The sequence below is a fragment of the Stegostoma tigrinum genome, chromosome 4, assembly GCF_030684315.1.
Source record: "Stegostoma tigrinum isolate sSteTig4 chromosome 4, sSteTig4.hap1, whole genome shotgun sequence".
Lineage (NCBI taxonomy): Eukaryota > Metazoa > Chordata > Chondrichthyes > Orectolobiformes > Stegostomatidae > Stegostoma > Stegostoma tigrinum.
The window spans coordinates 10,508,558-10,534,797 of NC_081357.1; the positions used below are offsets into that span (position 1 = coordinate 10,508,558).

Below are 26,240 nucleotides of genomic sequence, written 5' to 3' on the forward strand. Positions count from 1 at the left end.
TGTGAGGCTTTGTTTAGAATCTGGCTGTATATTAATTTGGAGTCAGACTGGTTTTATTTCCAAAGTAGGAATTTATAAAATGTCACATTGACTGTCTACAAATTGTGCACTTTTTCAACAAAATGGAATGTATCTACAAATGCAAATTCCCCCTATAAGATTGATTTATATGTCTGTGCTTGTGTGTGTGTGTGTGTGTGTGTGTGTGTGTCAACTGTAGTGCGACATGAACCCAAGATCACGATTGAGGCCATTCTCGTGGGTACTGAACTTGACCATCAGCCTCTACTCGGCGACTCTATGTTGTTGTGTTTCCCAAAGTCTGCCTTGAAGGATGTTTACCTGAAGATCTGAGGCCAAATGTCCTTGACTGCTGAAGTGTTCCCCCACTGGGAGGGAACATCCTTGTCTGGCAATTGTTGCATAGAACATAGAACATTACAGCGCAGCATAGGCCCTTCGGCCATTGATGTTGCACCAACCTGTGAAATGAATCTGAAGCCCATCTAACCTACACTATTCCATTATCATCCATATGTTTATCCAATGACCATTTAAATGCCCTTAAAGTTGGCGAGTGTACTATTGTTGCAGGCAGGGCATTCCACGCCCTTACTACTCTGAGTGAAGAAGTTGCGCAGTGTTTATTCATCTGTTGTAACATCTGCATGGTTCGCCAACATACCATGCCTTGGGACATCCCTGCGTCCAGCATATGAGACAACATGGCAGAGTCATATGAATATCTGCTGTGCACGAGGTGGGGGGTGTTCCCACGTGTGATGGTAGTGTCTATGTTGATCTGACATGTCTTGCAGAGGTTACTGTGGCAGGGTAATATGGTGATGTGGTCGATGTTGTCTCGAAGGCTGGGTAGTTTGCTGCAAACAATGGTCTGTTTAAGGTTTGGCACTTGTTTGAAGCTGAGAAGTGAGGGCAGAGGGAAGATCTTGGCAAGGTGCTTGTCGCCATTGATAACCTGTTGAAGGCTGTGAAGAACATGGCCTAGTTTCTCTATTCCGGGGCAGCACTGGATGATGAAGGGTCCCTATTGGTCATATCTTGTATCTGTCTTCTGAGGAGATCATTACGATTTTTCTCTGTGGTGATTGTTGAGTTAAGCATTGTATCCTGTTCCCATGAGAGTGTCCTTCAGCACCTTCTAGGGTACGTCATGTTCCTCCTCATCTGAACAGATCCTGTGTGTACATAGGGCTTGACCATAGGGTTAGCTTTTCTAATATGTTTAGGGTGGAAGCTAGAGAAGATTATCCTGAGGTTATCCATCAGATTGCAGTAGAGTGAGTGATTCCTCACCATGAGTCCAAAAGAAGAAAATGTCATCAATGCATCTGGCGTATAGCAATTGTTGGAGATCCTGTGCAGCAAGTAAGTCTTGTTCGAACTTGTGCATGGAAATGTTGGCATATTGGGGAGCAAATCTGGTTCCCTGGCTATTCTTTGGGGTGTCGAATGTGAAGATGTTGTGGTTGAGGATGAAGCGGATGTGTTGTAGGATGGAGCCTGGAAATTGACAGTGTCGGTATTGAGAACTGAGGCTGTTGCAGCCATGCTGTCGTCGTGGGGGATGCTGGTGTAGAGTGCTGAAACGTCTATTGTGACATGGAATGTTCTCGGTTAAATTTGTGCATGGGTGTTGAGTTTCTGTAAGAAATCTGTAGTGTCACAACAGAAGTCGGGGGTTCGCTGTACAATGGTTTTTGAGACGCCCCTGACAAAGTCTGAGAAGTTCTCACACAGGGTGCCATTGCCTGAAAAGATAGGATGTCCAGATGTGTTGGCTTTGGAGATCTTTAGAAAGTAGTAGAACTTTCCTATGTGAGGAGTACATGGGATGAGAGTCTGTAGGGTGCTCTGAAAGCCTGGACCAAAAGTCTTGATCAGTCTTAGCTAAGAAAGTGTGGGGCTGGATGGAGGATGAATACACCAGGCCGAGCAGCATCTTAGGGGCATAAAAGCTGACATTTCAGGCCTAGACCCTTCATCGGAAAAGGGGGATGGGGAGAGGATCCTGAAATAAATAGGGAGAGAGGGGAGGCAGACTGAAGATGGATAGAGAAGAAAGGTGGAGAGGAGAGTATGGGTGGGGAGGGGTGAGGTCAGTCTGGGGAGCACGGACAGGTCAAGGGGGCGGGATGAGGTTAGTAGGTAGGACATGGAGGTGCGGCTTGAGGTGGAGGAGGGGATAGGTGAGAGGAAGAACAGGTTAGGTAGGTGGGGATGAGCTGGGCTGGTTTTGGGATGCAGTGGGGGGAGGGGAGATTTTGAAGCTGGTGAAATCCACATTGATACCATTATCCTCTGACACTTCCGCCATCTACAATCCGACCCCATCACTAAAGACATTTTTCCCACCCCACCCTTGTCTGCCTTCCAGAGACACCACTCTCTCCGCAACTCCCTTGTCTGCTCCACTCTCCCCTCCAGCCCCACCACACCCAGCACTTTCCCCTGCAACTGCAGGAAGTGCTACACCTGCCCCCAACACCACCTCCCTCACCCCGTCCAGCCCAAGATGACTTTCCACATGAAGCAGATGTTCACCTGCACATCCACCAATGTGGTATACTGCATCCGCTGTACCCGGTGTGGATTCCTCTACATTGGGGAAACCAAGCGGAGGCTTGGGGGCAACTTTGCAGAACACCTATGCTTGGTTCGCAATAAACAACTGCACCTCCCAGTCACAAACCATTTCCACTCCTCCTCCCATTCGTTAGATGACATGTCTATCCTGGGCCTCCTGCAGTGCCATAATGATGCCACCCGAAGATTGCAGGAACAGCAACTCGTATTCCGCTTGGAACGCTGCAGCCTGCAATGTGGATTTCACCAGCTTCAAAATCTCCCCCCCCCCCCCCCCCCCCACCCCCCCCCCCCCCAGTGCATCCCAAAACCAGCCCAGCTCATCCCTGTCTACCTAACCTGTTCTTCCTCTCACCTATCCCCTCCTCCCAACTCAAGCCACACCTCCATTTCCTACCTACTAACCTCATCCCACCCCCTTGACCTGTCCGTCCTCTCCGGACTGACTTATCCCCTCCCTACCTCCCCACCCACACTCCTCTCCAACTATCTTCTCCTCTATCCATCTTCAGTCCGCCTCCCCCTCTCTCCCTATTTATTTCAGAAGCCCCGCCCCCTTGACCTGTCCGTGCTCCCCAGACTGACCTCACCCCTCCCCACCTCCCCACCCATACTCTCCTCTCCACCTTTCTTCTCTATCCATCTTCAGTCCGCCTCCCCCTCTCTCCTATTTATTTCAGGATCCTCTCCCCATCCCCCTTTTCTGATTTCATGATTTCTCCTCATCCCCCTTTCCTGATGAAGGGTTTAGGCCCAAATCGTCAGCTTTTATGCTCCGAAGATGCTGCTTGGCCTGCTGTGTTCATCCAGCCCAACACTTTGTTATCAGGGAGAGAGAGGGAGGCAGATCAAAGATGGATAGAGGAGAAGACAGGTGGAGAGGAGATAGACAGGTTAAGGGGGCAGGGATGGAGCCTGTAGAGGTAAGTGTAGGTGGGGAGGTAGGGAGGGGATAAGTCAGTCCAGGGAGGACAGACAGGTCAAGGGGGTTATTAGGAAGGAAATGGAAGTGTGGCTTAAGATGGTAGGAGGGGATAGGTGAAAGGAGGAAGAGGTTAGGGAGGTGGGGATGAGCTGGGCTGGTTTTGGGATGCAGTAGGGGGAGGGCAGATTTTGAAGCTTGTGAAATCCACATTGATACCATTCGGCTGCAGGGTTCCCAAGTGGAATATGAGTTGCTGTTCCTGCAACCTTTGGATGGCATCATTGTGGCATGCAGGAGGCCCAGGATGGATATGTCATCCAAGGAATGGGAGGGGGAGTTGAAATGGTTTGCAACTGGGAGGTGCAGTTGTTTAGTGCAAACCGAGCGTAGGTTCCCAAAGCCTCCGCTTGGTTTCCCTGATGTAGAGGTAGCCACACCGGGTACAGTGGATGCAGTATACCACATTGGCAGATTTGCAGGTGAACATCTGCTTGATGTGGAAAGTCTTCTTGGGGCCTGGGATGGGGGTGAGGGAGGAGGTGTAGGGGTATGTGTAGTACTTCCTGCGGTTGCAGGGGAAAGTGCCGGGTGTGGTGGGGTTGGAGGGGAGTGTGGAGCGGACAAGGCAGTCATGGAGAGAGTGGTCCCTCCGGGAAGGAGACAAGGGTGGGGATGGAAAAATGTCTTTGGTGGTTGATCAGTCTGAGTTTGCAGGAGTGTTCTTCGGTTGGATCATCAGGTAATTATCTGTTGTGTTCGTGGTTTTCAGTTGTCTGTATATTTCCTTGCAGTGGTTCTGTTCTGTATGATGATGGCTCCTCCTTTGTCTGCTGGTTTGATAACAATGTTGTGATTGGTCTTGAGAGCCTAGATGTCGTTGCATTGTGCTTGGGTGATGTTTTGTGCTACCTTGAATGTGCCTCATGAATCTGGCATTTACCCATTCCTTGATGGCTTCAACATACATGTCAAGCGCAGGCAACGGCCCTTCAGAGGAGTTCAATTCGACTCCTTCTTTGGCCACTCCACCATGGATCTCTAGCAGTGGGTTAGCATTCCTAGGGTGTCCCTGGAGTGGATCAGCATTTACAAATAGTCTGTAGGTGTTTGTCAGTATTATACAGCAGGGCTACAGGAGTGCCTCAGTCTTTACAAGTGGTCACCAGAACTATGCTGGGGATGCCCAGGAATATCTCATTATTTACAGGTGGTCCAACTGTAGCATTGCACGGTCCAGTGAATTCAACATCCAGTGATTTAATGATGTTTTAAACCCTTTTTCATTTGCTTATAGGATGTGAGCATTGCTGACTGGACCAGTATTAATTGGTCATTTCCTAGTTGCTCTTGAGAAGGTGATGGTGAGCTGCGTCCTTGAACTGCTGCAGTTCATGTTCTGTAGGTTGATCCACAATGCCGAGGGAGTGAATTCCGGGACTTTGACCCAGTGACGTTGAGGGTGATATATTTCTGAGTCAGAATGCCGAGTGCATTGGAGGGAAACTTGCAGATAATGGTGTTCCCACGTATCTGCTGCCTTTGTGCTTTGAGATGGGAGGAGTTATGGGTTTGGATGGTGTTGTTTAAGGATCCTGGGTGAATTTCTGCAGTGCAACTTGTAAATAGTACACAGTGCTTCAACTGAGCTTGGAGGGAGTTGATGTTTGTGGATATGGTGCTAGTCAAGGGGCTGCTTTGTCCTGAATGGTGTGAAGCTTCTTGAGTGTTGTTGGAGCCATACTTATTCAAGCAAGTGGGAAGTATTCCATTACACCCCTGATTCGTGCCTTATAGATGGCGGACAGGCTTCAGGGAGTCAGGAGGCGAGTTACTCTCTGATCTGTGGTCCATTTTCAAGAAGGGGCAGTAGCCTAATGGATGAGAACTGAGGGAAGTTGAAGGGAATGATACTTAGTTGTTTGTTAGCTCGTTGAGCTGTTCTGTGGTGTGCAGATATTTTGTTACCCTTCTAGGCAACATCATCAGCGCATATCTAATGGTGAGAATGTCTTGTCACTTCTGGTTCTGTCATTTTAGGAGCGGTCTCTATATGGGGTCTATTTCCATGTCTTTGTTAATGAAGTCCTGAATTGAGAACCAGGTTTCCAGAAGTTCCCTTGTATGTCTGGTGTTCGTTTGTCCCAGTATGGTCACTTTGTCCCAGTCGAATTGATGGCATCATTGTCTGTGTCTATTGAGACAAGTGAATAATGGTTGTGAGAGATAATGGGAACTGCAGATGCTGGAGATTCCAAGATAATAAAATGTGAGGCTGGATGAACACAGCAGGCCAACTGCCAGCTGGTGTTCGTGTATCCTGCTCCTCAGTTTCCTTCCTGTTTGTCCAAAGTAATGTTTATTGCACTCATTGCATGGTATTCTGTATATCACATTGGTCTTGTTTACTGTTGATATGGGGTCTTTAGTCTTTAATAACATTTGGCACAGTGTTGCTGTAGGTTTGTGTGCAACTGTGATCTTACTAGGACTACCAGACTCCAAAGATCACATAAAATCATGATTGGCAAGCTCTCCCTGGATCCTGTGAGATTTAACCTTACTCAACAACCTAGCTTGTCAAAGGCCTTGCTAAATTCCATGTAGATAACATTGACCGCACTGCCCTCATCTACTTTCCTGGTCACGCCTTCAAAAAAAATTTGAGAGAGACAATTTTCAATGCACAAAGAGGCGCTAACTATATGAAATAAGTTTTTGCCTCTCTAAATGCCCTAAATCCTACCTCTCAGAATCCAATCTAACAACTTAACCACCACAGATGTTAGGCTCACTGGTCTGTAGTTTGCTGACATTTCTCGGCAGCCCTTCTGGAATAATGGCACAATATTAGCGACCTTCCAGTCTTTAAGCACTTTGCCCATAGGTGTTGATGATACAATTATGTCCATTAGAGACCCTCCAATTTCCTCCCTAGTCTCCCACAAAATCCTGGGGTACATGTTATCAAATCCCAGGGACTTATCTACCTTAATGTGTTTAAGTTTCCAGCACCTCTTCTTCTATAATGTGGACTCTCTTCAAGACACCACTACTTATTTCCCAGGTTCCCTGACATTCTGTGCCTATCTCACCAGTGAATACTGATGAGAAATAGTCATTTAGGATCTCACAGAGATGACTGTTGAACTTTAAGACTCCTTATTCTCTCCCTAGTTACTCTTCTGCCCTTCATATACATGTAGAATCTCTTTGGATTCTCCTTTACCTTATTAGCCAAGAGCATACTGTGCCTCCCTGTAGCCCTCTTGATTTCTCTCTTAAGTGTACTCCAACACCTTCCATACCCCTCAAGGAATTCACTTGATCCCAGTTGTCTATACTGGCCATTTGTGCCCTTTTTCAAAACCAGGGCCTCAAAATGTCTAGTCATCCGGGGTTCGCTAACACCTGCCAGCCTCACTCTTCACTCTAAGGGGAACGTGCTGGCCCTGGGCCCTCACTAACTCACTTCGGAAAGACTCCCACTTGGCAGATGTCCTCATCGTACCATGCTATCAAAATGACCAACGCCTCCCCCCCGCCCACCCTTTTTATTGCTCAGTTCTACTCATATAACATCAGCGGACGAACCCTCAAAACTGTCCTCTCTCAGCAGTGCCATCCCTTATCGAAAACCCAACTCCTTCTCCCCTCCAAGATAACAAAGTGTGAAGCTGGATGAGCAGCATCTCAGGAGCACGCCTCCCCCCGCCCCCGTCCCCCCTCCCCCCCGCCCCCGTCCCCCCTCCCCCCCCCCCGCCCCCGTCCCCCCTCCCCCCCCCCGACCCCTCCCCCCCCCCCCCGTCCACCCCTCCCCATAGCATCTGTACCCTGGAACATGGAGCTGCCAGCCCTGCCCCTCCCTCAGCCCATGCTTCTTTGTTGTAAATATTTATCAACCCCCCAGCCGAAGTTGATTCTGTGGAAATGCACTCACTTCTCAACGAAGGACGTCGTGTGAGGCGCCGGGCCCAGCTTCTGTCTGTCTCCTAGCAACGACGGTGCGTGGGAGTCCATCCGGGTGACACCGGCAGGGGTGGGGGCTCAGCGTGAGGGGGCGGGGCTGTGGTTGATGGGGCAGGATGTTTGGTGTGAGGGGGCGGGGCGGAGGGTTTGGTAGCGGGGCCTGGGGTCTCTGGGCTGTTGGGGGTCCGGTGGCGGCGACCGTTTCCGCTGAGGGTCCCTGCGCACGTTGGGGGTGGCGGGGGGAGGTGTGGGTCAGTGCAACGGGGAGTGGAGAGCGTCGTGGAAGTGGGGTGGGGCGGAGGGGGCGGGGGTGCTTTGGTGTCCCGACGTTCATGGGTACATGGGCGGAGCTCAATGAGGGTCTCGGGGATGGGCGGGGCTAAGCGCGGGTCGTGTTGCTCGGCTGGTGAGGAGGGAAAAGGGGCGGGGGGGCTATGTGGGCGGGGCCAACCGGGGCCAAAGACGTGGTTGGTTGTGACGTACGGTGTGGTGGGGAGGGGCGGGGCCGGGTGCGTTGGAGGGCGTGGCCGAAGGAAAGACCGTTTAGCCCGGACTTTGGGGGTGTGTTTGTAATTTTGCTTCCGGCGAGGAAGTCGGATGTGACGCTAGTGCCTGGTGACGTGGCGGCCGTGTTGTGTCGGGAAGGGGCCGTGGGAGGTCCGGGAGGGTAGCGGAGGGGCGGCCCGCGGTGCTGGCGGCTGGCGGCGATGCTGGAGATGATGGCAGCGGCTCAGGGCAGCTCGGGATCGGCCAGCGGCTCCTCCGCCAGGCTGGAAGTCTCCATCGACGGCCTGACCCTGACCCCGGACTCGGACGATGTGGAGCCGGAGAGCAGCAGGCAGCGGGAGGCCTCGGCCGCACACCTTCCCTCCGCGGCAACGGCGGCCGAGCCCGGGCCTGGAGCAGGCCTGGGCCTTGGAGGTGGATCGGGGGCGGAGAAACAGGACGGTGGGGAATACACGCAGGTCGAGGAGATGGAGAAACGATGGGGCTTCAATCTGAATGAGCTCTACTGCCTGGCTCTCAAATTCTTTAAAGGTACAACTCCACTCCCTCAGCAAACGCATCCTCATTTCTGAAGGCTCCCTGGACCCGAAACGTCAACTCTCCACAGGTGCTGCCAGACCTGCTGAAGTTTGCCAACAATTTCTGTTCCTCCTTTCTCATTTCTTGTCCGATTGCTAAACCTGCTAATGGTGGAAGTATGTTTAATGTGGAAAAGTACAGTACAGAAGCACGCCATACAGCCCGTCAGGATTTGTACCTGAGATAGCAAGGTGGGGAGCTGGATGAACACAGCAGGCCCAGCAGCATCAGAGGAGCAGGAAGGCTGACGTTTCGGGCCTAGACCCTTCTTCAGAAATTCTGTAATAACCTTGTTATCTCAGATTCTGCAGCATCTGCAGTGCCTGCTCGCGGGATTTGTACCTGTTTGGTTTCCTGTTAGTCCCACTCCCTTACTCCTTCCACACATCCTTGCAGTTTTTTCCTTCATTTATTTATCCAGTTCTATTCAGAATGATATTAATGAATGTGAAAGCGTCACTTCTGGTTATTTTATCAGTGATGATAAATCTGTGTCCTCTGGTTACCAACCCAACGGAAACAGTTTCTCCTTATTATCCAAACGCCTTGTAATTTTATGCCTATCCATTAAGTTTCCCTATAATCTATTTGCCTCCTATTGGAGCAATCCTAGTTTTAGTGTCTCAACTGTGTACAGTATAGCTTGCACAAAAATGTGTGCCTGCAAATATTAAAAGCACTGTTTATATGTAACTGTAATTATGAACTGATTTCCTCTGGTGTGTTGCAGACAGTTCAGATCAAATGGAGCGTTTGAAATGTCAGATTAGAATGTTGAAGTGTAATTGACCAAATCAAAGTTTGGTCCTTGCTTAATTTATATTAAAACATCTCCATTTATAATGCCAATTAGTAGTGTAACTTTGCAATGCTGCAAATGCTCATTGGTATCAAAGGTATCTCGTTGGTGTAATTATTGGTTGATGTAGCTTCAGTTATAAATGTGCAGATAATGGGGAATAGTTAACAGGACCTGTAAAAGAATAGCATTCGCTTAATATGCAAAATATTTTGTGTACTTTTAAGTGCTTTGTAAGTCAAAGCATTTTAAACTTTAAAAATAAAATATTCCATGGCTTTACCCTTCTCCAATTTCATATCCTCCACTGTCGCTGCAAATCTCTGATCTCTGCGCTCTTTATTTTTGGTCATTTTGGCATCTAGTAAGAGGGTAGACACGTGAAAGTGAGGTTTTTGCTCATCTAGAGAAGCAATCGGCCCAGAGTAGCCTGCAGCTGTTGTAAATTCATTGTTAAAGGTATTGTGTGAAAATAACAACTGTTTATTCTGTTGACCCTAGCCTTTAGAACTGAGTGAGATCGGAGAGGATGTTTCAGTCACTGTTTTGTCTGTAACTTGATTAACTGACCTAGACAGATTCTGCTTGGATTGCATAGTTCTCCTTTCCCACCCAGCTTGAATGTCCTGATTCTTGATGGGTCAGGGGATCTCCATAGAAGGGACGGTAAGTGAACATTCTTGAGCGTGAGCATGTATAGTTAATATGACTTGTTAGACTTGTGTTTGCATGGAGATACATGTAAACCTGTCCTCACTCACCTTAACTGTTGCCAGTTTCTATTCTAATGTATACACTTTAGTTTGCATTCCGCTCAGCCCGCCAGTCGGTTGGCAGTACTTGTGTCTTGCCGGGTATCCGGGATGATTCGCTTGCTGCTTATCAGAGCAATAGAAATTAAAAGTGTCTCAGAGGGCTGTACTGCTAGTACAGTACTGTTTGCAGTGTATTCAGTGTTGTAAAGTAGGCAGATGTACTCTGATCTGTTCAAATACATTCCTCACTGTTTGCAGTTTATGGAGGAAGGTTAATGTGCACAGCTTTATAACAAGTCATAGCTATAATAAAACCACATGGTTTGTTTTCTGATGACTGTCTATGGGCCATAAAGGAACTGAGAGTGTGAAGGAAGTCAGGCTTAGATGTCTTTCCTTCTGCTTCCTCTCCCTTCCACCCTAGTCCATTTTGACTACTTCATACATGAAGGTAGAGCTTTGGTACCTGCGAGACCCATCCTCTCAACATGAGTCAGCACCTTCAACTGTGAAATGAATTGAGTAATATTTGTCTTTCCTCTTTGTTATTGCTGAAACATTCTGATTGCATTTAAGCACAGCAGCTTCCTGCTTCCTAAAATGTTACTTTGTAGTCCTTAGTTGTTTTTCAATGGTGCTAGGAGCTGTTTGATATACACTTACAAGCATTTTCTTCACTAGCTGCACAGTTACAATGCAAGCTTGCATTTTGCCACTGAATGTGGTACACGTTGTACCAGTCTCTGGCCTCTCTTGTTTCGAATGATCCTTAATCTCATTCTTGTTTTCAGACCCTCCAAGGTCTTCCTATCTCGACAATCTCCTGCAGTCCCAGAGATATTTGTACCCCCTCTTTAGAGTCCTTGATTTTCTTGGTCCATTGTTGATGTGTCTTTTGCTTCCAAAGCCTTGAATTCTGGATTTTTTTCAGACTTCAAGCCATCTGCCCTAATATTGTTATAAGTGATTCAATGTCATATTTGGATTTCTGACGGTTGTATGGTGTCTTGGGATGTTGATTATGATCAGCTCATCTTAATAAAGAGTGTTTTTGTTGTTGCAACATATGACCGATTTAGTGCTGTTGACTTGCTTGCCAAGCTGGCTTGTTCTCATTCAGACGTTTCGTCACCACGCTAGGTGACATCATCAGCATAGCCTCTGATGAAGCGTTGTTATTCTACCGTGCTTGGAATCAATACTGTTTGGCTCTTTTTGGTGAGCAGAGTCATTTCTGCTTTTGGTCTGGTTTACAAAATACCATGCAACGACTGCCAAAAATATTACATCGGACAGACAGGAAGGAAACTAGCCATCTGAATACACGAACATCAGCTAGCAGCAAAATGGCACGCTAAGCTCTCCTTAATATAGGTACCCTCAGACCATGCAGGCCATCAGCTTAACTTGGATAAGGTAACCATAGTAGCTCAAGCAACACCTAGACACACAGAGGAATTCCTGGAGGCCTGGTTCTCCACCCATAATGCCATCAACAATAATGTAGAACTGGACCCCATACACAAACCCATACAGATCAAATCCGAAAATGAGACTACTCACTATAACAGACCGGACAGTATAAATTTCAAATGGAGTAGAATAACATTGTTTCATCGGAGGCTCCACTGATGATGTCACCTAGTATGATGATGAAACGTCTTATCAAAAACAAGGCAGCTCGGTGAGCAAGTCGCCCACAACCTGATCTACAGATCTTTGCCAAAAATTTGACCCAGTTTAGTTCTGTTTATCTGCTGGTGCATGGTTGAATAACTTTTTTTATAAACTAGAAATAAAAGGTTTTGAAGATATACTGGATAGAGGCAGATGTGGTTTAAAACAGAAGCTGCCTTAAACGTCCTGATTGAAATTGTTGCAAAGGTTTCTGAGATTCCTGATCAACGCTAGAAGCTAAATTGTCAGGACCGACAATTATTGATGTGCCTGTTGTCACTATGTGCAAAGAGGGGATTTCGTTATCCTGTTGCATGCCTTACGAGGTCCCATCTGGGTGTGACAAGTGGTACGTGTCAGTGAGCTTTTTGACTTGACCGTGTATTTATTACTTGATGGTCATATACATCTGTTCTCCAGTGCAAGCCACAAATAGGTATGAATAACTTATGTTTTCAGCACTGCCCACGTTCAGGGCGCTGAGACTGGTAATAAAATTTTCTAGTTAATATTAATCACTACAACAGTGTTTGGAAGAGTAGGCTATTTAGGCCATTCACCCTTCAAACCTGCTCTGCATTCAGTCACATTGTGGCAGATTTACCCCGTAAAACTCAAATTCCTTCATAGAAAAGCCAGTCAGCTTCTGTTAATATACTGAATGACTAATCTTCCCTCTCTTGGGTAGAGAATTCCAAAGTTTCATCATTCTTTGAGTAAAGAAATTTCTCATCACGATAAATTGCTGACCTGTTCATCTGATACTGTCCTCTTGATTCCCATCCAGGGGATACATCGATTCTGTCAAGGCCCTTAAAGAGTTCATTGTTCACCTGATCAGTATCTCATCATAAAATAGTTATTTCATTCCGGGTATCAGTCTAGTGAACTTTTGTCAAACTCTCTCCCAGGCAAGTTCAGGTGTATGCCCACCAAAGGCCTGTACAACAAAAGAAAATTATCTTGCTCATATGCCACCCCTTCTGTAACAAAGTCTTTCCTGTTTGCTTGCTGTTTGACATGTTTAAGTATTGTGATTTTTATATAACCACTCCTAGCCCACATTTCCCTGTCTCTCCATTTTGAATCATTTTCTTTCCTATTTTTCCTTCAAAATTGAATATCTTTGAATTTCTCCATTTGATATTCCATCTGCAATTTTCTTGCCCATGCAAGTCTATATCATTTTGCGACCAGTATTAACAAAACAGTGACCAGATCATCTTCAACTTTTATTGTAGGAGCCTATGATGCAGATTTTTACTTGCATGCTAATTGTATTGCAAATAAATTATACCTCAATATGTTGCTGCTTGCAACAACACTGTAGAAATCTAACTATATGTTTCAAGATTATGTAAAATGCAATCTAAATATGAAAGCTGAGCCTTCCCTTGTGTTATGGTTCAGAGCCTAAAATAGGAACAGCATGTATTTAGCATGTGAGTCATGGATGAAGACTGCAAAATTGATTTTGTTGACTGCATTTCACTTAACGCTGCTCTGAAATGGACTCACCTACCATTTGTTTTCCACATAACTCTGATTGTGCTGTAATAATTAACAGGATGCTGCTGGGATGAGGGTTCCCTGTTATTATAATAAACTAGTGAAATTAAGACTTTTTATTCCAGAGCTGAGGAGGATAAAGGATGACCTTACCCCTTCAAGGTTATAAATGGTTATGATATAAGTAATGAGATTATTCCCAATGGTCACCATGAGAGTGATAGCAAGAGCAAGTTAAGAGAACATTTGGTGGAATGCATACTTTCATTGTACTGTGTTATCTCAATATTAATGTAATTATCAAGCTCTTCTTGAGTGTTTTCTTTGTTTATTCTGTGATATCAAAGCTGAAGTAAGAAATCTTTTTTTTTGTATGAGCCTCCATCTCACTGTGGAGACTACAGGTTAATCCATGTTTAAAACCTGCTGTGAAAACTCTGCTCACATTTTGACAATGGTGACAAATTCTTTGCAACAGCTGAGAAACCTCGAACATTCTAAACAAAATAGTCCACAATATTTCCAAAAAAGTGACAAATTTTCTTATCTCTTAATGTTATTGGGCCCTTCATTTGAAAGAAAAACTCAGAATCTGCTGTACATCTCTTCCAAAAGCTAATCTGTCTTCCTTGAGCCATGCCCTATTTGTGTTCCCTAATTGAAATCTATTAGTTTTTGAAATAACCTTATTTTTAGACAAAAAGAAGTAAAACCACTTCCAAGTAGTTAAAAGCAAAGATTTGATGGAATGTTTTCATGCCAAAATGGTTAGAAAGAAATCTCTGACTCGAGCAGTGTAAATCAATGTGTTTAAAATAGGATTAGGCATTTGAACAAAAGGAATATTAAAAGGAAGGAGAGTGAAAGGTGTATTGAATTTGAAAAATAACAAAAAAGCCTATCTTCATTCTGTAAAGAAAGAACCGTGCATTTTTATAGCACTGTTCAAAAAGTTTTCCAGCCAAAGTAGCATTTTTTAAAGTGTAAAATAGACGGACAACCCACCATCTGGCTACAATTCAAACACGCTTCCATTTTGGACATTCTGTCTGGAAATTATTTAGGGATTGCATTGTAGAAGACTTGATAAGATCATTGAATCTGTTTTCCAGGTTCCACTGCTGGCTGCAGATCAGAATGATCCGTTCTAATCTTATTTTAATGATCTTGCACTCCATAACATTGTATTTTTTCCGAGTGTTTACCTCGGTGCTCCTTAGCTCATCCACTTTGCCTTAAAGTCCCTTGTGAAAATTTTAGTTTTTATCCTAAATTGTTACTGACTTGCTGACGAACTGCAATAGTCCTCCACCATCTATCTGCTCATATTTGTTGACCTAGTCTTTTAAATTCTGTCTCTGGTTGATTCTAAGAGTCTGAGTAATTGGAAGCTACTTTGAGAAGGAGGAGGAACTGGTGAAGCTCTGATTGCTCTCTTTAGAGAAAGTTAAGAGATTTTAGAAGTGTTCGGTGATCTCAAACATCGGTTTGGTCAGTAAAACCAGTAATGAGGAAATACGAATTCACGTAACTAATTAAACCTTTGCACAAAGTATCACTACTAAAATAGATAGGGCAAAGCTTTTTCCTCTTGTAGGAGGATTATTAGCCTAGGCGGTGATGTGTACGTTCCATAAAGGAATGAATAAAACCAATGAGCCAGAGATGAGGTATGAAAGCAGCTGACTCTGTTATGACTTAGCATCCGTAGATGCTACAAGACCTCCTTAAAGTTAGTTTCCTATGATAAATATTTTAGAGGAAATGTGATTTTTTTTTTCCATCAGCATTCTTTCAACTTGAGTCTTTTCTGCAAAGCTTCCAGTCAAAGTGGCGAGTTGAAGTACTCTTCAGCCCAACACAGATTGCTACGAAGATACAGTAAGGTCATTTCTCTTACTCCTAGAAAGACCACAGGTTCAGGATTGTGAATGACAAGTTTAGGTGCCTTAGGACATACAATTTAATTATTTCCGTGGATTATTGACTTGACAGCACATTAATCAGTAAAACAGCTATAAACAGAGTGCTGTGATGGCACTACCGAAGTTCTCACAAGCTGATGTATGCATTTGTAGCCATGGTGGGTTACTTCTGTCTCTTTGGGTGTCTGCCCCACAAAAATCATTGATAGGCCTGCTTCCCCTCCACCCCAACAACCATGTACTGCTCTTTTGTCTCAACTTAAGCTACATTGAGCATGCACAGTTACTTAGTTGCACAGTCCCTGTGACTTTTTTTAAAGTGGAAAGAAATTGATGCTTAGTTATCAGGTCCTGTTGGATCTATAAACTTCATGGGATGTGCCATGGTCCTGTTGCAGGAGCTCCAAATTTCTTGCGCCAGTTCACAATTTTCCTTGTTCTCGTATGCTGGCTTTGTTTTCTAATTTGAAAGTTAAAGTAAACTGGCTCCAGTGCTTTCCAGTTTAATGTATTACAATCTTCCATGCAAAGCATTTTAATTTTCTCTTAGTTTCTTCTGCAGTGCTGTTATCACCTTGGTCATAAATTTGTCATGTCCAGAGAAAATGCCATTCATTCCTTGGTGCTGTTTCTCTTGAAGGAGTGTCAATAACTCTAGATCTCTGATTTGTGTTAATCCAGTTTTGAAACTGCAGAAAGTGCATCACCTAACGTAGGAAGTGCAATAGAGTCATAGAGCGGTACAGCATGGAAACAGACCCTCCAACTCATCCATGTTGACCAAATATCCTAAATAAATTTAGCCCCATTTACCAGCATTTGGCCCATATCCCTTTGAACCCTTCTTACTCATACTCATCCAACCCTGGCAACATCCTTGTAAATCTTTTCTCAACCGCAACATCCTTCTTATAAGCAGGGAGACCAGAATTGCATGCAGTATTCCAAAAGTTATTAGGGCAATCCAAGATATGAGGCTTCTTCTGTACCAACTTATTTACAGTAGAATGTACTATAAGTGGTGTTACCAAGGTAGTCTGATGAGGGAGCCATTTGACCCATCTTAATTTGCCTAGCTCAACTGACCGTACCCCACCAAACTTGCAGACTGCATTGGCACTACATTCATGGGAATCTGCCTCAGGTGCATGACAGCATTATTCTATCAGTCTTAATTTTCATAATTTCACTAATTTAAACCAGGGACCCCTTCTCCTATCCCAGTAGTCCATGGCAAGTTGACTGCAATTGTACTTTTTGTTAATACAAAATAATAAAATGAAAATGTTCTGAAGAAGGTTCAATGGACCCAAAACATTAACTCTTCTTTTTCTCCACAGATACTACCAAACCTGAGTTTCTCCAGCAGTTTGTTTTTGTCTTTTGCTTATTGTTAGTCATTCCTGCTAGAGAGTAGCATACGTGGAGGTAATCTCATGACTGACTTTAGTGACCGTCTGATTCACTTACAACCATACCCTACCTAAGAGTAGAGTTAGACTGATGAAATCATGGAGCTGTACAGCATGGAAACAGACCCTTAGCCTCAACCCATCCATGCCGACCAGTTTCCTGAATTAATCTAGTCCCACTTGCCAGCAATACCTGTATTTCAGTACTTGCAGTCCATCTGTCATGGTGGCACTCAGAGGGGCTGTTCACCCAGCCTTGCCTTTGTCTGAAAATTCTCGTCTTCTAACTGAATTGCTGCACTTCCGGTGGTTGACTATGAATAGTGTAAATTCAAAGTTTTCTCAACTACTACTTCCCAGTGGGTGAAAAGCTCATTCCTGAGTCACAGGACACTACAACTATCATCATCATTGTGTGACACATGTAAGGATTAGCACCACCAGGTCTCTTACAAAAGTGAAGATTCACAGATTATCCTTTTCAAATTTAGATGCTCCAAAAATTTGTCACCATTTTTATCTATTCCACATCGTGCAAGCTGTGACCCTTACCAATGAAACCACAACAAACCCTTTTCATTGAAGGCTGTCATTGAACCAACCCACTTCTCTATTCACTCTTATACTTCTGAGAAGGATTGAACAGTGACATGGAGCTCATTTTCTGAATGTTCGCGCTCGCTCTCGCGCTCTCTCTCTCTCACTCTCTCTCTCGCACACGCACGCACACCCTGAGTGTTGGAGTGCGTGTGCAGTGGTTGAGCATGTCCCCATCTCCATGCCTCCGTGATGTTTAACTTGCAGAAATGTATTACCCTTCGATTGGAAGTGAGCCATCCTCAATCCCAAGGGACTGTCTAAGGCAATTAAATTATATACTTTCAAAATTATTAAATTAAAAATGAATGAAGCTATCTACTTTGATCAAATTATCCCTTACTTTGTCTGACCAGTGCATTTTGACTCAACACTCTCTTCTAAAATCCCAGAAAATGACTGAAATAATTTCATTTTATTTTTCCTTCCTTCTCCACACCCCCCCACCCCACCCCACAACCTACATCTGAATTTGTATATTCAAAATATCACTACATAGAACAGTACAGGCCCTGCAGCCCTCGATGTTGCACTGATCTGTGAAACCAAACTGTGTAGCCCATCTAATCTGCACTATTCCATTATTATCCATATGTTTATCCAATAACCATTTAAATGCCCTTAAACTTGGTGACTCTACTGCTGTTGCAGGCAGGGCATTCCATGCCCTTACTACTCTGAATAAAGAATCTACCTCTGACATCTGTCCTATTATCTATCACCTCTCAGTTTAAACCTATGTTCCCTCGTGCTAGCCATCTCCATCTGAGGAAAAATGCTCTCACTGTCCACCCTATCTAATCCTCTGATCATCTTGTATGTCTCTATTAAGCCACCTCTTAACCTTCTCTCTAGCAAAAACAGCCTCAAGTCCCTCAGCCTTTCCTCATAAGACCTTCCCTCCATACCAGGTAACATCCTGGTAAATCTCCTCTGCACCCTTTCCAATGCTTCCACATCCTTCCTATAATGTGGCAACCAGGACTGTGCACAATCCTCCAAGTGTGACCGCACCAGAGTTTTGTACAGCTGCAACATGACCTCATGGCTCTGAAACTCAATCCCACTACCAATTAAACCTAGCACACCATATGCCTTCTTAACAACCCTATCAACCTGGGTGGCAACTTTCCGGGATCTATGTACATGGACACCGAGATCTCTCTGCTCATCCACACGACCAAGAATCTTACCATTAGCCCAGTACTCTGTATTCCTGTAACTCCTTCCAAAGTGAATCACCTCACACTTTTTCCCCATTAAACTCCATTTGCCACCTCTCAGCCAATTTCTGCAGCTTATCTATGTCCCTATGTAACCTGCAACATCCTTCTGCACTATCCACAAGTCCACCGACTTTAGTGTCATCCACAAATTTACTAATCCATCCTTCTACGCCCTCATCCAGGTCATTCATAAAAATGACAAACAGTAGTGGCCCCAAAACAGCTCCTTGCAGTACACCGCTCGTAACTGAACTCCAGGATATACATTTCCCATCAACCACCACACTCTGTCTTCTTCCAGCTAGCCAATTTTTTGATCCGAACCGCTAAATCACCCTCAATCCCATGACTCCATATTTTATGCAATAGCCTACCATGGAGAACCTTACCAAATGCTTTACTGAAATCCATGTACACCACATCAACCGCTTTACCCTCATCCACCTGTTTAGTCACCTTCTTGGAGAACTCAATAAGGTTTGCAAGACATGACCTACCCTTCACAAAGCCATGTTGACGATCCCTACTCACATTCATCCTTCCTGGATGATTATAAATCCTATCTCTTCTAATACTTTCCAACACTTTACCCACAACCGAAGTAAGGCTCACTGGGCTAATTACCAGGATTGCCCCTCTTCCCCTTCTTGAACAAGGGGACAACATTTGCTATCCTCCAGTCTTCTGGCACTATTCTTGAAGATATAAAGATCAAAGCCAAAGACTCTGCAATCTCCTCCCTAGTTTCCCAGAGAATCCTAGGATACATCCCATCCGACCCAGAGCACTTATCTATTTTTCACACCTCCCAGAATTGCTAACACCACTTCCTTGTGAACCTCAATCCCGTCCAGTTTAATAGCCTGTATCTCAGTATTCTCCTTGACAACATTGTCTTTTACCTGTGTGAATACTGATGAAAAATATTCATTTAGTGCCTCTCCTATCTCTTCGGACTCCGCACAACTTCCCTCTACTGTCCTTGACTGGCCTCTACCTGTAGAACTTTGTGCTCCATTCTAAATCTAACCTTTACAGGTGCTCAGCTTGGTGTTCTTTGACAATTCTGTTGCTAATCTCATGCCTTTTAAGAACAAGCAGAGGCTTCTCATTTGATAAGTGACATTTACAAAGCTTTGTGAAAACATTGTGAAACTTGGTGCTTTAGGTCTGTTGATGTATTAGACAGTTGAAATGGATCTGGGGCTCAGATGTGCTCTGAATTGTGTGCATTGTCAGGTTTCCTAGATACTGACAGTTCTGAGAATATTGAACAGCAGCAAAACATCTTGTGTTACATTAAGAGGTGAGCTATCACTGGAAACTATGCTTTGGTGATGTAGTGGTTTTGTTACTGGCCCAGTAAGCAAGACAAAGCTTATGTTTATCTAGCATCAATCAAAACTTTAGAAGATCATAAAGTGCTTTATGATGATGAAGAATAGGAAATGTAACCAATTTACATACAGCAAGCTCTGGCAAACTGCAAGGAATGGTAATGAGTAGATATGGAGTTGTTTGTTGCAGAGTAATTATTGGCTAGGAGAGCATGGAAAACGGCTTATTTTGAAACTAAACTACAGATCTTTTTTGCCCATCTGACGGGGGTTTAATTTCTGCTTAATGTCTCATTCAAAAGATGGCTCCACCATCAGTCCTGCATTGATATGCCAATCTAGACTTTGTCTTAAGTCTGTGGAGTGAGATGTGAATCCATTATCAGTTGCTTTTGATGTTGTTCAATCTCAATACCTATATTGAAAATTATTTCAAAAATAATCTTGGGTATGTATTTGTAGTAATGTTCAAATATTCCCTACAGAGCAAGAAAGAGTGGGCAAAGTATAGTGTTCTGGGTGGGGGCCTAACAACACAAGTTCTTTGTAACGCTGTAAGGAATGCCTTACTGACATTGACTCTTGTTGGAGAAGTTGCTGGGGGAAATGCAATTTCAAACTACCACCACCCTGTATGTAGAGAAGAGTTGCTAATTTCATTCTTCTAAAATCTGGTTGTACTTTTGAAACTATTCTCCCTCATAGACTTCTTGCATTGTTCTCCTATTCTTCCCCGTTTCCCCTTAAACCTCTTGAAAGAGTGTTGGAGAGGTAGAAAAAGGTATTTTAAAAAATGCTGTAACATTATCCAGACCATCCTTCAAGCCTTTGTTTTCACTCATACATAAAAATAATTAAGGTTAATTTAGACTTTGAGTCTTCTCATGATGTGACCCACAGATTGACTGTTCTTGCATGCTCTGTCTTTCAGTATCCGATTTTTAGGATGATTGAAAACGCAAGCAGTATCTCTTTTTCTGATGAAGGGTCTAGGCCTGAAATGTCAGCTTTCCTGCTCCTGTGATGCTGCTTGGCCTGCACTGTTCATTCAGCTCTACACCTTGTTATCTCAGTATTTCTTTGACTCTATGTGCAAAAGCACAGTTTAGGAATTAGTCATATGCCTCTACCAAGCTGTGTATAACATTAGCAGAGCTTGGTTTCAGTGCTTTGCTCACTCTTTCTTGCTGTTTCGGGAATAGAGTCAAAGACTGTTTATCTTGACATCTAGCAGAAGTGAAAGGAATTGGTTAAACCTTTGTGTTTCTCTGCCATTTCCCCTATTGTGAAGATGTGCCTAGTGTTCACTTAGTAAATGCCAATTGTGACACAATGGGAATTTGCTACTTGTGGGACATATAAATGACTTGAGTAATCAACACCAGCCTAGGGCAAGGTGTAAGCAGTACTTGACAGTTGAGCTTCCAGAAAAAGGTTGCTTTCATTACTGTAAACTATGGTAATCAGTGAAGGCAAGAACTTAAATAAAATAGTGGACAGGTCTATTGATTTGAGAGTAATTTTTTTATCATTCCATTTACAGAAAAAGACGGTAAAGCTTTCCACCCGACATATGAAGAGAAATTGAAATTTGTCGCCCTGCATAAACAGATCACAGTTGGTCCTTGCAGCCCTGATTCTTGCCCAGAAGTTGGCTTCTTTGATGTTCTTGGTAATGATAGAAGGTAATTGTGACCTAATAGAAATTTGAAATAATAATTTTCCCAACTGTAGCATTCACCAGATAACTTGATCTATCTTAAACAAAATGCTATGATTTAATTTCTTCTTAATGGAGCATTGTGAATTTTGATGTAACAACTGAATTTTAAATTCATGAATACAATAAACCTGGAAAGCTAATGGGTTGCAAAACACAAAATGTTGAACCTATAATGAACAATTCTGTATAACATCTACAATACAATATACTGTACAGTACAGTACAGCACAGGAGCAGGCCCTTCAGCCCACCAACCTTGCGCCGATTTCTAATTCTTATTTGGACCCACTACCTGCTGCCCATATGCAGTTTCTATCCCTCCGTTCACCTCCTGTTCATGTGTCTATCAAGATGTGCCTCAAGCATTGCTAATGTGCTTGCTTCCACCACCTTCACTGGCAGTGCGTTTTCAGGTACCCACCACCCTCTGGGTGAAAAATTTTCCCCACACTTCTTTAAGTTTGCCCCCTCTCTCTTTGAACCTATGTCCTCTAGTGGGTTGACCTTGCCACCCCGGAAAAAAGCCTTTGACTATCTATACCTCTCATAATTTTGTAGACCTCTATCACGTGGCCCCTCAGCCTCTATCTTTCCAATGAAAGCAATCAAAGTTTATACAACCTGTCCTCGTAACCTAAACCCTCCAGACCAGGCAATATCGTGGTAAACCTTTGCTGCACCCTCTCCAAAGGATCTACGTTCCTCTGGTCATGTGGTGACCAGAATTATGTGCAATATTCTGAATGTGGCCTAACTAAAGTTTTATGCATCTACAACATAACTTGCTAACTTTTATATTCAGTGCCCTGGTTGATGAAGCCATGTGTACTGTTTGCCTTCCTGATCACCTTATCCGCCTGTGTTGTCACTTTATGGGATCTGTGGACCTGGATGCCCTGATCCCTGCCTGTCAGTGCTCCTGAGAGTGCTGCCATTTACTGTATAATTACCACCTGAATTTGATCTTCCAAAATTCATTTGTCCAGATTAAACTCCTTCTGCCATTCTCTGCCCAAATCTGCAGTCTATCCTGTTGTATCCTTTGGCGATCCTTGTCACTATCTGCATCTTTGCCTATTTAGGTGTCATCCACAAACTTACTAAGCACTTCTCTCCAAATCATTTTTATATATATTATAAACAACAAAGATCCCTGCCCTGATCCCTACAGATCACCACTAGTTACTGTTATCCGTTTTGAAATGCACCCTTCCAATGCTACTCTCTGACTTCTATGACCAAGCCAGTTTTGCATTCATCAAACCAGCTCATCCCGGATCCCATGAGACTGTGTTTTGTACCTGCCTGCCATGAGATACCTTAACAAATGCCTGCCTTCCTAAAGTCCGTGTTGTCAGTGTCCATTAGAACCTCCTCTGAGAACAGGAGCAGTGATGTAAAGTTTCTTCCAGAAAGCTGACCTGACAGTTTCTGTTTTACTTCCTTTTAGGTGCTATGTATTTGATGTTCTCATTTCTGAACTCCCTGAATTCTGTTCTCTTGCACAGTCCACATTTTCATGCTAGCACTGTTGGTAGTCAGTGTTTTGTTGAGTTGGTCCTAAGCTATGGAACCTTTCCTCACACATCAACAACCCCCCACTTCCTCCATGCCCTGAATGTACACGTACACAGACACACCAAAAAGCCGCATGTCCTCACGCATGCATCCCCAAACACATGCACAAATGCTTCCCATTTGGCAGGCAGAACACTCTTCAGAAAGTCTTAATTCTGCCTCTTTGTCTCATAAGCTTTTTCTGATTATGTTCTGCTATTCCATTATGTGGCTTAACCAGTTTTCATTTGATTGTTTTCCTGTGAACTGCTCTGGATATTTTAATATGTTAAGGGTGCTACATAAATAGAAGTTGTTGATTGAAGTCCAGAGATGGCTCAGCAACACTTGCTGTCGTGTGAGTGGCATACAGTGGGCTTCTGAGATTCCTCCAGTCAAAGATTAGCTTAACTTTTGTATTGTGGGGCAGGCACGTCATACAAGTTGAGCTTTCACCATCGCTCATTCACCAACTTGTGTCCCTCTGCTGTGCAGGATCAGACCCTTGACAAAAGCATAATAGTGCAAATGCCGGGAATCCTAATGATAACTACAAATGCACAGCAAGATGGTCTGCATCTGTGGAGAGAGAAAAGAGTTCATTTTTCGGACTTATGACCATTCCTTGGTTCCATTTGGATTTGTCTCCTCAGATGCAAGCTGAGATTAACCGCACTTTGTATTATTTTATGTAAAATCTTTTAATGTATTTTTCTTTTCTTTTAAAAGAAAATACTTGTGGTTTATGCTTTTCTGTATAACTTCCTATCTATTTCCTAACCCTAGTGATGTGGACATGCCAGTGTTGGACTGTGCTGGACAAGGTCAAAAAAAATCACACGACCGCAGGTTATAACACAACAGGTTTATTTGAAGACGCAGGCTTCTGGAGTCTCGGTCCTCCTTCAGGCATCAGTGAGAGGTGGCATCAGACACAGAATTTATAAGCAAAAGATGAAAGGGTGATAGAACTGATGCAAATGATTTTAACAAACCTGAGACGGCTGTAAAATCTTTAATCAGATAGAAAGGATTAATATGCAAATTTTAGAGTTTCTTTCAAGGCACTGCCCTGAGACAACTAAAGGTTTTATCAGCTCCCGCAATATACCAGAGGTGATATCCCAGGTCAGACAATGCACTTTGGGTGTGAGGCCTTGTTTAGAATGCAGTGTAATGATTTGGAGTCAGACTTGTTTTATTTCCTGTGTGTGTGTGTGAGAGGGGGCGGGGGCGGGAGGAGAGCCGGGGGTAGAGAGAGAGATTGGTGGGTGGGTCGGTGGGGTAGGGGGAGAAAAGGGAGAGCGAGGGACATTCAACCTCAGACCTTTTGGGTAACTGTCATCCAAGGCAGACTTCGGGATATACATAAACACAGTTGCCGGGCAGGGGTTGATAACCAAGTTTGGTCTCCAGCAGGATGGCCTCAACCAGGGTTTTGTGTTCATGTCATACTATAGGTGACCCCACCACACTATACACACACAGTCACACAAACACTGTCTCACACAGACCCTCATACACATGCGCACTCTCTCAAGCTTGCACAATTGTGCATGCGCATGTACTCTCCCTCCCTCACACCTCACATGAGCACTCTGTCCCATCTTCTCTCTCCCCTTCCCCCCCCTCCCCTTCCCCCCTCCCCTTCCCCCCTCCCCTTCCCCCCTCCCCTTCCCCCCCCCCTTCCCCCCCCCCTCCCCTTCCCTCCCCTTCTCCCCCCCCTCTCCCCTTCTCCCCCCCCCCTTCTCCCCCCCTTCTCCCCCCCCCTTCTCCCCCCCTTCTCCCCCCCTCTCCCCTTCTCCCCCCCCCTTCTCCCCCCCCACTCTCTCCCCTTCTCGCCCCCCCTCCCCTTCTCCCCCCCCACTCTCCCCCCCACTCTCCCCCCACTCTCCCCCCCCACTCTCCCCCCCCACTCTCCCCCCCCACTCTCCCCCCCTTCTCCCCCCCTTCTCCCCCCCCTTCTCCCCCCCCCTTCTCCCCCCCCCCTTCTCCCCCCCCCTTCTCCCCCCCCCCTTCTCCCCCCCCCCCTTCTCCCCCCCCCCTTCTCCCCCCCCCTTCTCCCCCCCCCCTTCTCCCCCCCACTTCTCCCTCCTCCCCTTCTCCCCCCTCCTCCCCTTCTCCCCCCCCCCCCTCCCCTTCTCCCCCCCCCCTCTCTCCCCTTCTCCCCCCCCTCTCTCCCCTTCTCCCCCCCCCTCTCTCCCTTCTCCCCCCCCCCTCTCTCCCCTTCTCCCCCCCCCCTCTCTCCCCTTCTCCCCCCCCCCTCTCTCCCCTTCTCCCCCCCCCTCTCTCCCCTTCTCCCCCCCCTCTCTCCCCTTCTCCCCCCCCTCTCTCCCCTTCTCCCCCCCCTCTCTCCCTTCTCCCCCCCCCCCTCTCTCCCCTTCTCCCCCCCCCCTCTCTCCCTTCTCCCCCCCCTCTCTCCCCTTCTCCCCCCATCTCCCCTTCTCCCCCCCTCCCCTTCTCCCCCCCCTCTCCCCCTTCTCCCCCCCCCCTCTCTCCCCTTCTCCCCCCCCCCCTCTCTCCCCTTCTCCCCCCCCCCTCTCTCTCCCCTTCTCCCCCCGCTCCCCTTCTCCCCCCCCTCCCCTTCTCCCCCCCACTTCTCCCCCCCCCTCCCCTTCCCCCCCCCTTCTCCCCTTCTCCCCCCGCTCCCCTTCTCCCCCCCCTCCCCTTCTCCCCCCCACTTCTCCCCCCCTCCCCTTCTCTTCCCCCCCCCTTCTCCCCCCCTCTCTCCCCTTCTCCCCCCCCTCTCTCTCCCCTTCTCCCCCCTCTCTCTCCCCTTCTCCCCGCCCCCCCCTCTCTCCCCTTCTCCCCCCCCCACTCTCTCCCCTTCTCCCCCCCCCCTCTCTCTCCCCTTCTCCCCCCCCCCACTCTCTCCCCTTCTCCCCCCCCTCTCTCCTCCCCTTCTCCCCCCCCTCTCTCTCTCCCCTTGTCCCCCTCCCCTCTCTCCCCTTCTCCCTCTCTCTCCCTTCTCCCCCCCCTCCCCCACTCTCTCCCCTTCTCTCCCCCCCACTCTCTCCCCTTCTCTCCCCCCCACTCTCTCCCCTTCTCCCCCCCCACTCTCTCCCCTTCTCCCCCCCACTCTCTCCCCTTCTCCCCCCCACTCTCTCCCCTTCTCACCCACCCCACTCTCTCCCCTCTC

At 45.8% G+C, this 26,240-nt stretch overlaps 1 protein-coding gene across 1 annotated transcript in view; it reads left to right on the forward strand.

Annotated features, from left to right (window-relative positions):
- Nucleotides 1–8,100: 8,100 nt before the first annotated feature.
- acbd3 (acyl-Coenzyme A binding domain containing 3) overlaps nt 8,101–26,240 on the forward strand; it is a 51,127-nt gene continuing 32,987 nt past the window's right edge. The window contains exons 1-2 of the mRNA XM_048531389.2: nt 8,101–8,536; nt 21,365–21,506. Of these exons, the coding sequence (XP_048387346.1) occupies nt 8,206–8,536; nt 21,365–21,506 (473 nt within the window). The 5' untranslated portion in view covers nt 8,101–8,205. The remainder of the gene's footprint in view (nt 8,537–21,364; nt 21,507–26,240) is intronic.